The following is an 11,704-nucleotide window of genomic DNA, read 5'->3' on the forward strand; positions in this document are numbered from 1 at the left end:
CAGTGGGGAGAGCCCCAGCATCACTGCATCTCTATCCCAGGATGCTGTGAGCACCGGCACCCAGGAGGCAACACAATCCCGAGCACCTGAGGCAGCCGCTGGCCACAGCGAAGGCTGAGCACCCCAAATCAGCTGCAGAGGGGTCTCACAGGCAGGTCCTGAGGCCAGGGGTCCTTGCAGGGGTTGTTCTGGGAGGAAAAACGCCACCAGTGAGACATCTGTAAGCCGCAAGGGATGGGCAGGCAGGGGTCAAGACTGCTCCACGCGACCCTTTGGCAGCGGCAGGATGCGCTGTGTGGTTGCAGCCCTGCACAGTAGCAGCAGCATGACAGCTTGCACAGGCTGCCGGTGGCACTTGGGGATACTGACTGGGTGCGTGCCAGGGCACCGCAGGAGGAGAGGAGGCACAGGCAGCCCAGCCCCACAGCCCACTGAGGACCAAGTACATTTTAACCACCATACCCTCTCTGATGTCCCACCGCCAGAGGTGAGACAACCCCTGCTCCCCCATGCCACAGCACAGGGCCACCTGGGGACCCCCTTGCCCTGGCTCTCGGTCCCCCAGGGAGCAGGAGGCTTTGGTCTACCTGCTAGCCCCTCATAAAGCAATTTAGATTAGGTCCCAGAGAGGAGGGGACCATGTTCCCTGCTCAGACGTCACCACTGTTACCCTTGCACCAGTGAAATCATGTTTGCCATGGGGTTAACACGCTCCTGATAACGTCGAGTCATGCTTTCTCCCCTCCTTACTGAGCAAGGGGCCACCCAGGGACTCATCCCCAGGGTGATGCTTGCTGGAGGGGATCAGGGTGGATTTCAAGGCAAAGGCCAGTCACCCCCTTTCCATGGCCAAGAGACAAAGCACCACCTCAGCCCCAGGCCAGCTGAATTACTTATTGCTGCCCCGGGGAAAAGAGGGCCCTGGGTGCAGAGGATGGAAAGCGTGCAAGGGGCTTAGCCTGCTGGCTGCAGCCCCCTAGGAGATTTCGTGAGTTCACTTAAGTCCTTCAGCAGTAAATGTTTTGGTTTGGGGCAGCTGATGCAGAGAGGAGGCAAGAAAACAGTTGGTATGAGAGGTTGCGCCTCCAAAGAAGAGGAATTCCTGAGCGCCGCGTCCTCGCCCCTTGCCTCCCACCCTGGGCTGTGGGGCCGGACAGCGCTGCCTGTGTCTGTGGACAGGGGCTCCGCTAATTAAACAAAGGAACATTTGAAACACTCGATTCACAGTTTGATTGGTGCTGGGTTTATTAACACTTCAAGCAGCAGAAGGGAAGATTTCTGGTTTTAGAGGAGTCAGCCTTTGCACGGCTTTTCCCTGAAGGAGAGAGGCAGCTGGCGCAGGCAAGGGCAGGCAGACCGAGGAGCTCGGGTACAGAAACACCTGTGGTTTGGACAGACGAGTGCAGGGCAGAGGCACTGCAAGGCGCCCCAACATCCCCAACAGCCCCTCGGCTTTCTTTCTCACCTGTGCAACACCAGACCCCCGTTCCGTGGGTGCAGCATGCCGGCTTCAAGCTGAGGCACAGCAGGAGAGGAGCTGATGAGCACCACACTGAAAAGGGGGCGAGCCTTTCCCCAGTCCCCCGTGCCTCCAATCCTGCCAAGGAGGAGCCCCTGCATTAAGAGTGTGTGGGCTCAGGGAGGGGAAGGTTTCTCCCCTCCAGCTTTCCTGGCCTTTAACTTGAATGCACCCAAAGATGTGAAACTTGGCAACAGGGCAAAGTAGGTTGAAAAGGATTTTCCACTTCTTTACCAGCAAGAGCAGAGGATGGGGCAGGGAAGGACACCGAGTGCACAAATGCGGTGGCGGTGGTTATCTCTGCCTCACGCAATAGCCACGTTCCCCATTATTGATAAGTCGGGGTCCTCGAGGGCAGGCTGGATGTGGCCCAGCTGAGAGCCAGAGAGGACGAGAGCCCAGACTGCCCTGGGAGCCAGCTCTGCCAACGGAAAGCGTGAGTGAAGCGATGGAGCCCAGCCAGCCAGTGCAGTGCAGAGCCAGCCCCTCAGGTTGCCTCTTGCCCCTCACCAACTCAGCGGGAAAAGCTGAGGGTGCTCCAGGTTTTCCTGCGGGAAAGCCATGGAGGAGCACAGCCCCAGCTCAGGACAGGAGCAGAATGCAAAGGGAACAGGCAGCCAGGGGGAAAGCAGAGGAGGGGTGGGAAGAGGGCTGGGTGGGGAACGGCTCCCTCCTCCGAGCTCCCGGGCTCGCAGGAGGCATGGTGGAGCAGGGAACCTTGCAGGCCCTCGCTGGCTGGCCAGGCTGCGATGACTAATCCCCCGTCATAAGGAAATGAGTCCTTCCCCTCTGTTCTTCTTGCTCTGGATGGTGCCTCAGATGAGGAAAGGGGGCAATAAAATACTAACATGCCCTTATCTTCAAAAGCAATAGAGGCAGTATCAACGGCCAGCACACCCAAACCCGCAGCTGCACCTGGGCCAGGGACTGCAACCTCATCAGATGGTTGTGAGAAACATGGAAAAAGTCCTGACTTCCTCTTCTGAAGAGGGAACGACACATGCTTGTCACCAAGGCCTTTGCAGCCAGCCCTTGACCACTGGGCACCCCCACCCACCGTCCACAGCATCCCAGCAATGCCCTGGCCAAAGCACTCTCCTGCTTTCCTGGCCCAGCAGCACCTGGCTGCTGCCCCATGCAAGCAGAGCCTCTTCTCATGCAGAGCACTGGGTAGGGATGTCCAGGGTGCAAAAGGGCACAGGTTTGTCCCAGACCTGGCCAGATCCCACACCTCCTGCTTCCCTGGAGCCCTCCAGGCAAGCAGAGCTTAGCGCCTTCTGGCATCCCTGACCTGCCTCTCGTTCCTGCCTAGCACAGCTGATCTGAAGCAGCAGCAAATAATCCATGCAAGCTCTCTGAGGAGTATCAGGCCAGGTGCTGGGAGAGCCCATCTCCGCCCGCAGCCCCTGGGAAGCGCTCCAGATAGGAGAGGCAGGAGGGGGAAGAAAATTCAGGCCAAGTTCCTGATGGGCCAAGGCACTTGGAAAGGGCCTCCACATTCCTCCACCCTCCTCCCAGCCGCAGCACACTCCCAGCTACCTCCCATGCCGTGCCGGTGCCTCCCAGCCCCTTGGCAAGCCAGGGCTGGCGTGGAAGAAGACAAACTCTTCCTACCCATGGTGTTACAGCAGCCTTTTCAGGAGCACCAGAGGTTGTGCTATGGAGAAAGGCTGCTCTCAGGCACTTAAAATCCTGACTCCCGGGCTGGGCTAAGCAAGAGCTCAAGTCATGGACTGTGCTGGTAGGAATGGGAGATGCACCCCCCACCCCAGCCATGCCCCAGACCCCACCTGATGTCTCCGCTGGTGGCCATGCTCTAGCCTGGGAAACAGCCTCATGGTTTCACCTCAGGGCATCTATGATGCTCGGCTGGCAATTGCACTCACTCTTTACCTCCAAAGGCTTCCTGCTCTCCCGAAGCCTTGGGGATGATCCCATCTGGAGTCACACAGCTGGGACACTGCCATGAGGCTGTTGGTGCCTGGCTCTTCTGGTTTTAATGATTGACATTGCAATGGAGGTGAGGGATAGTGAGAAACCAGCTCCTCTTCAGAAAACACCTTCAGTCGGAGAAAAAGCCTGTCCACAAACTCATGGCTTTCCATAGCCTCCTGGAAGAGACCTGTTTAAAGGCGCTTTAAAGGATCTTTTGGTCTTTAAAGAAAGATATGAGGGAAACAGGGCAGAATGAACTCCATGGCACCACAGGGGACAGAGACCTTTGGGTGCACCAGAGGAGATTGCTAGAAAGCACCTTCCTGGCTGGGTTTGAACAACAGCTTGGAACATTATAAAAAGTGTTTATCTCAGAAAACCAGTGAAGAGGACACAGAGGTTTGATCTTCCAGGCATTACATTAACATCACAGTCAGATTTCTCTGTAATTTGAGTCTAATCTACGCTAGAGGAGATTCAGGTCGGCGATGTCAGCAAACCTAGCATACATGCAATCTGTAGCAGCAAGAGCAGGCTTTATCAGTAGAACCTACACCAATTCAGCCAGCAAAATAAGGTTTATCAGCAAGACACACTTTTATAGTGGTGTAAACATAAGCTCTTCCAGGGATTTTACAGAAATATTGGTGAAAACAGACTCCATCTCTAGCCAAAATCTGCCCTAGAGAACTGGCCTAGAGAATTGAAGAGAAAATGTCCTGCACCCTCAGCAGCTCCACTGCCGATTGATGGTTAAACAGCACTGCGCTGCACAGAAGAGATGAAGACCAGAGGACCCCAAACACCTTTACATGGACAAACTGAGCTGCAACCACATTAGCCAGTCTGCAGAGTCATCCCAAGCAATCCAGTCTACCAGCCTGTCGTCTCCATGCTCAGGGTACACTTGAGGGCACCAACATTTCGGCAGCTGCTAACCTAGGTTCATACCTCAAAGATGCGCAGACTCCAGACACAGCTGAGCCCCTCCAAGCTGTCTGCTGTGCACCAGGAATTTGGAAGAAACAACAAGTCACCCCATAAGCAGAGAAACCAGGGAGGCTTCACCAGCTCTGGGGTTGTGTCTTATCTCCACTCAGGATTTCAGAGGAAGGGTGTGCTTTGATGAAGCTTTTCCCACACCAGAGAACTAATCTTTCCTCAAGGCAGGTGTCTTTTTACAAACGCCCTCTATTTCTGGGATGTCCAGCCTGCTAAAAAAGGCTAAAACCAGGACAAGACCCACGTTACAAACAGCATGATTGCCTTGAACTAGCTTTCCTAGAAAAGCTGTCTCTCTAGGTTTCTCAGGTCACTGGACCAAAGTCACACACCACTGGCTGTACCCGGCAGGTGCTCCCAAGGTTGCTCCGACAGACACATTTCCATTACCCAAATTTTTAGCCCTTTCCTTTTGGGGGATGGGAGCAATTCCAGCCTTCCGTGTTTTCCAAGGCATAGAGAAGCCCAGGGAGTCTGCAGGCATTACAGAGCTAAGGGCAGACCGCAGCCATCACTGGCTCCACGACTGTGGTGCTCCCATGCCCTTTGAGCTATTCCAGTACACTTTTACAGGAACGAGGGCTCTGCCCTTTGCCTTTGGATTTTCCCCCGGCTGCAGTGGAGGCCCCGCACTGTATCTCGCAGAGCATGGGTAGGCAAGGAGGCAATTAACCTCTGACCTTCCCCGTGACTGAATGCTTCCTCATTGGCCTGCTCTTCCCAATCCATTTTTATTTTAATGGTGTTTCCAGATTGCCATCTGGCAGGTCACTTCACCCCAGGTCCGGCCGCTGGCCTGTGCAAAGCTGCTCTCTCTATCTCCGTGCGGGTAGAGGAGGCACAGGCTGCCTGTGCCCAGGCAAAACCAGCAGGTAGGAGACAGCAGGTGGAAAAACAATTAGCTCCTTGTTTTCAAGGTGAGGAGAGCTGGCGCTTCAGGACTGGGGACGTTCCTCGGCAAGGGGAAGGACCTCTCTGCTGCAAAGCAAAGCCCCTGGAAGGGGAAAGCGGCTCCCAGCACAAAGCCCCCATAGCTCAGCCCCAAGGAGCGAGACGTGAAAAACTGCGCCTGCCAGGAGCCTGCTAACACACATTAAATTTCCACCTCCCTGGACAGAGCTGGCTACAGGAGACCTGTCCTTGTAGCTGACGTCCCAGGGCCTGCTCACAAACAAGGGTCTTGCTGTGAGTTATGGTGTCCTTCCCAAAACCGAAACATCTCCTCTCCCAGATGTGCTAGGGTGACTAGCATCCCACATAAACCCCATGGACTGATTTCTGGCTTGTAAGTCTGCAATTGAAAATAGGTAAGTTTTACTGCACAGGTCACAGGCAGATGCAGCTAATCCACCCAACTTCAGTACTTCTGGCTGAGTAGAAGCCTCAGGGGAAAAAAGGGGAATAACCAGGGCAAAACACACTGTAAAGGCAGCCCAGTCTTGTATGAAGAGACAAGTTTATCCTCAGCTGTCCCTGAGCGCAGCTACCCTTTCCCATGGGAGATCTTTGCAAAGCAGAGGGAGGCTGCCCGCAAAATATAGCACTAGAACTCCCAGCTCACTGGTGGGATGAAGAGAGTTGCAGCGCCCACGGCAGCGTGAGCCGAGGGGAAACGCAGCACTGCTCTTCCCTGCCTCCTTCAACCACCCGCCTGCTCCTGCACACCTCTCACACAACGCTGGAAAGCAAGGGCAGGACAGGCTGAGTTTCCCCCTTGAGCCTTGCCAGGGCTGCCGGCTACACGGAGCACAGCACGGCACTGACAGGGAGGATGCGGAGAGCTCTGGGAGGAGAAAGCTTTGCCAAACAGCCTTATCTTTGAGATGCTTTTCCGACCTCCTCACCTGCAATAAGTATTTATCTTCACTACACGACTTAATCCCCCCAAAATACTGTGGCATCAACCTTCCGGCACGGGCATTTTTGAGTGAGCTTTGAAAGATGCAGGAGAGAAGTGCCAAGTTTCAAAACCAGGTACTTTTGATACCAGCTTATCTAAGGAAAACTAATAGCTGCACTGTTTGCCAAGTTACATCCATTTAGGAAATGCTCCATCACAGAACTGCTTTGTGTGTTATTTCTTTACACTGAGGAAAACAAATCAGCTCAAGAAATGTCAAAAGTCCCACGTACTGCTGTAAGGAGCATATATTTTGCCTTGCTGGTAATGCAAGACACAGAGAGGTGAGAGTATGAAGCCTGCTAACTGTCCACAAGCTGTTAAGTGCTTCCATAGGCTCATGGATCTCTGCCGATTGATGCTTGCATCAAAGCTGCCCTTTGCTCACCATCTCCTCATTCAGCAAAGCCCGTTCCTATCACTAATGCCTGAGCATCTGTTTACTGTACATCACATAAACACGTTCTCCTTTCCCCAGGTGGCAGGAATTAACCAGGAGGAGCTCTGGGTTATGCAGGCTCTGCCACAGCTCCCTCCCGGAGATGGGGTCTAGCCCAAGGGCTCCGCACATGACATGACAAACATCAGGGACGTCTGTGAATAATCTTCTAAAAAAATAAGGTCAAGTAGTATTAAGGATAAAGTTCAGATCCCAGAGCTAGTTATAATGGGGTGGAATAAACAAGAAGCAAAGAGGAGCAGCAGCAGCAAAGATTACTAGCTCAACACGTATGTGCTGTGAAGAGCATTGAGATCAAGCCTGAAGGAGGTGTGGACATTTCCTGCTTTAGAAGCAGCTTTGGAGAAGAAAATAAAGGTCTGTCTCTTCCCCTGCCCAAGGTAGATGCTTCAAAGGATGACTGGCTTTTGGGATAAAACTTCCTAGCATGATCAGAAGCATGACAGCTCCCCAAGATCGCTGGCTCTTTTGCACCTCAGAAACCATAAAAACTAGTGCAAGTGCCCCAAACATTGTGAAAGGAAACTTCGACTCATTGGGATATCCTGGTGCAGATTCAATCTCCTCAACAGCTCTATTGAAAATTAAATGCGATGGGGGCATAGTCCTGCAGTTTGAGGACCAGCTGGCGAGATGTCAAAAGCAAAAACCCAAACATGAATGGAGATAAGAAATATTCAAACCATGAACAGAGGGAGATAAGGGAGCTACCTTCAAGCTTAAGTGTTACCACCCACAGTACTGACCTGAAAACACAGTAAACAGCACAATCTGAAAATGTCAAGAGAGGTCACAGAAACAGCTCTGAGATGTAGAAACACAAGCTGAAAATGAAACAGGATTCAACGAGACCGGAAATCAGGAATGGTAGACACAGAGGCAGCACCTACAGCACCTACAGAAACAAAACCTGCAGAAAAAACACAGTTGTATAGACACGTCCTTTCTATCTCCACTGGCAACAGTGAAAGTAACTTATGTGGTAATGTGTGTAAGTCCAGCCATGGGGGAAAGGACATGGCAAAGTCCTTACCACGCAGGATGGGGCACTCTCTGTCCACATAGCTGTGTTGCTCAACTCTGACTTTCAGGCAACACATACTATACATGTTTGGTGATACCACCTAAGCCACTGGTTTCTGTCACATGGTCTCGTGTCTTTTCAGGACAAATGAAGTGTTTGAGCCAAAGGAACTACACTGTGCTGGCCACCCACGCACCCTCTCCTCCATACCCACCATCTGGGCAAGAGAACACACTTCAGAAAGGACAGTGAATGCATGAGGACAGTGAATGAATGTAAGGGGGATTTCTCCTCAGCTCCTTTAAGCCAGTCATTTTATACCTGTAGGAAACCATGTTTGATTCAGGAAGCTTCTAAGCTGGAAATAAGTACAGGCTTGAACACTATTGAACTATATGCACTTGCCCTTGCACTTAGTTTCTTCCCATGAACCATGCTGGAGGCAGGACAGGGAGCTGCAGCATCCCTTGGTCTGAGTGCGACCGCTCCCCTGTGTCATGTCTGGCTGCTCTCGAACCCCATGTCTTCCTCCAAACACCCCGTTGTCCTCACCATTTCCCAGGTTAAAAGGATGGTCATGCTGCTGGCTAAAGAAGAATCTAAGAAAATAAGCCTAAAAAGAAAGTTTAAAGGCAAAGCTCCCATGCAGGACAACATCTGTTGAAAGAAGCTGGGCTCAGCCATGCTAGCCCAGAGCCTTGCAGCAGATCTGACTGCAAGCCCCAGCATCACCATACCACCGACTGTTCCCATAGCTACATGGGAAGATAAATTTAGTTCAAGGAACCTTGTGTTGCTACATTATTTAACAAACAAACAGACACACTCGAGGAAAATACAGGCAGGGACCCAGTTTAGCTGCTGCGTGGGCTGATCAGACCTATGAACTCGAGACTGCTTCCCGGAGTGAAAGGGCCCAAATCCTGAACGTCAGCACCATGCTGCTCTAGCCCAAGCCAGTCAGCTGTGTGTCACAAGAAGACTCCAGCATGGCCACAGAGGAGTGCCAGGGCTGCACTCTCCTGGGATATTTCTTACACCAGGAGCCGGGCAGCCACTGCCAGGGTCTCCCTGCCTCTCTGCTACTCAACCCAGACTGCTAAGGAGCGCAGCAAAGAGGCTGTTGGGGGTGTCCGCTGGCCAGGCATGACCCAGCCTGGCTCTGCTCGGAGCCATGCCCATGCTGCAGTCCCCTCTGCTTACACTGCCTCTGGGTTTCCACCATCTGGGGAACACCAGCCCCCAGCAATGGGGAGCAGAAGAGCCATACCAGTCCTGCAAGACCAGAGGAGGGTGAGAAGAACCCCCTGCCCCATAGAATGATGACCTAGAGCACAAGTAAAGAAACCAGGGTTTTATTAACGATCATGTGCAAAAGGCACAGTGGCAGGAGAGAGGGGACTACTCCAACATGAGGTTTGTCTCCTCCAGTATGGTCTGCAAGATCTCATCCACCTGATCCGACTCAAAGTTAATATCCTGGAGCTCCAAGTGGGGGAGGATGAAGAAGAGAAGCCAGCTCACATTCATACGCAGGTTCTTCAGTTTCTCCATAACACTGTGGGCAAGAGGTCAAAAGCCAAGAGGAGAGTCAGTGGCAAGAGCCTGGATCTGATACTTCCCATCACACACCCAGCTGCTATCCCCGTTCCTACCAGGAGTACCATGTGCACTGGGGTTCCTTGCTCCATCCCATTCTTGTCTCCATTACAGACCCAACACTGTGTGAGGGATCCAGCAACAAGGTGCCACAGTATAGGACAGACACAGTATGGACAAAGCGCCTTTCTGTAGGGCATCTTTGAAGCCAGATCAATTATTTGGATTCATCTGGTGATTCCACCTCCTCACAACAGCAGGATCCTCACTTATAACCCAGTTACCTATACAGCAGGGCGATGGATACCAGGGAAGCAGTGTCCTATGGAAATAGCAGCCCATGATGACTCCTGCCCTCTCCCCCCACCTTAGGGATGACAGGGACTGCCAACCAGCCAACCCACAGCTCTGACCTCTTCACGTCTTCTTTCTCTGAGCCCCTGCAGGAAACCTGTGCCTCCCTCAGCACCCCTAAGTGCATCTCTCTATTCTTGAGTCTCTCTGTCAGTTCAGCCTTCTCCTCTGCAGACCTCGCCAGCTTTGCTTTCCACTTCTGCCACACAGCTTGGCACTAACACGTGTATTTCTTGCTGCAGGGCAAGCCTTCCATCTTCTGAGCTCTGAGCAGCGCCCAGTTCCTGTTGGCATTTCAGCTGCCAACAAGCAGCGAGAACTCTGTTTTCAGGCAACACTTCTCATGCTCAGTTTTCTCCACCTGAAATGGGAGGAGAGTGCATGCACAGGAATTATATCAATCAGCAAAATAAAAAGAGCTTTTCCAGGCCTGAAGAAGTTAAAAGTCAGCAGATCAAGGAACAAGCCCACTACATTCTTTATGGAGAAGTCACTCCTTCTCAACCCACTTTGACCTGCTCTCTCCAAAACCCTCCAAAGCAACAGGGATGCATAGCCATAAATTCGCTACCTTGCACTGGAGCACTTCCCACTCTGCTGAAATAGTCCTCAGTTCCACAAAAATATTCTCTACTGGTCTTCTCACATTCTCCTACTCCATTATATCCTCCTGTTCCTGTGTGATAAGGACCTGCAATTCTCTTCCTCCTCTGTCTCCTCTGCTGAGGCAAGGGGCTTTCTCCACCTTTGATCTGTCAAGTAGAATCATAGAGTATCTCGAGTTGGAAGGGACCCATAAGGATCATCAAGTGCAACTCCCTGCTCCTCGCAGGACTACCTAAAGCTAAACCATATGACTAAGAGTATCGTCCAGACACTCCTTGAACTCTGACAGGCTTGGTGCCGTGACCACTTCCCTGGGGATCCTGTTCCAGTGACTGACCAATGTCTCAGTGAAGAACGTTTTCCTAATGTCCAATCTGAACTTCCCCTGACACAGCTTCATTCCATTTCCTCATGTCCTGTCGCTGGTCACCAGAGAGAGGAGACCAGCACCTCCCCCTCCACTGCCCTCCTTGAGGAAGTTGTAGACTGGGATGAGGTCCCCCCTCAGCCTTCTCTTCTCCAAGCTGAACAAACCACGTGACCTCAGCTGCTCCTCCTAAGTCTTGCCCTGGAGGCCTTTCACCATCTTGGTTGCCTTCTTCTGGACACACTCTAATGGTTTGATGTCCTTCTTATATCGAGGCACCCAAAACTGCACACAGTACTTGAGGTGGGGCTGCACCACTGCAGTGTAGATTGGGGCAATCACCTCCCTCGACAGGCTAGCTATGCCATGCTTGATGCACCACAGGACACTGTTGGCCCTTTTCGCTGCCAGGGCACACTGTTGACTCATATTCAACTTGCCATTAACACAATCCCCCAGATCTCTTTCTGCAGGGCTGCTCTCCAGTCTCTCATCCCCCAATTTGTATGTATAATCAGGATTACTCCGCTCCAGGTGCAGAATCTGGCACTTGCTCTTGTTAAACTTCATGTGGTTGGTGATTGCCCAGCTCTCTAGTCTATCCAGCTCTCTCTCTAAGGCCTCTCTACCCTCGAGGGAGACCACAGCTCCTCCTAGCTTAGTATCGTCGGCAAAGTTACTTAATGTACATTCGATTCCTGCGTCCAGATCATTTATAAAAATATTAAAGAGCACTGGCCCTAAAATTGAGCCCTGGGGAACCCCACTGGTGACTGGCCGCCAGCCTGATGTAACCCCATTTACTATAACCCTTTGAGCCCGACCCATCAGCCAATTGCTCATCCAATGTATTATGGACTTGTCTGTCTGTGTGCTGGACTGTTTATCCAGAAGGATACTGTGAGAGACAGTATCAAAAGCTTTGCTAAAATCCAAAA

At 52.2% G+C, this 11,704-nt stretch overlaps 1 protein-coding gene across 1 annotated transcript in view; it reads right to left on the minus strand.

The window, feature by feature from the left end:
* Positions 1-9,241: 9,241 nt before the first annotated feature.
* MORC4 (MORC family CW-type zinc finger 4) overlaps positions 9,242-11,704 on the minus strand; it is a 22,182-nt gene continuing 19,719 nt past the window's right edge. The window contains 2 exon segments of the mRNA XM_009331728.1: positions 9,242-9,398; positions 9,853-10,003. Coding sequence (XP_009330003.1) covers positions 9,242-9,398; positions 9,853-10,003 — 308 coding nt within the window.

The sequence above is a fragment of the Pygoscelis adeliae genome, unplaced genomic scaffold (genome assembly GCF_000699105.1).
Source record: "Pygoscelis adeliae isolate BGI_AS28 unplaced genomic scaffold, ASM69910v1 Scaffold79, whole genome shotgun sequence".
NCBI classification, from domain to species: domain Eukaryota; kingdom Metazoa; phylum Chordata; class Aves; order Sphenisciformes; family Spheniscidae; genus Pygoscelis; species Pygoscelis adeliae.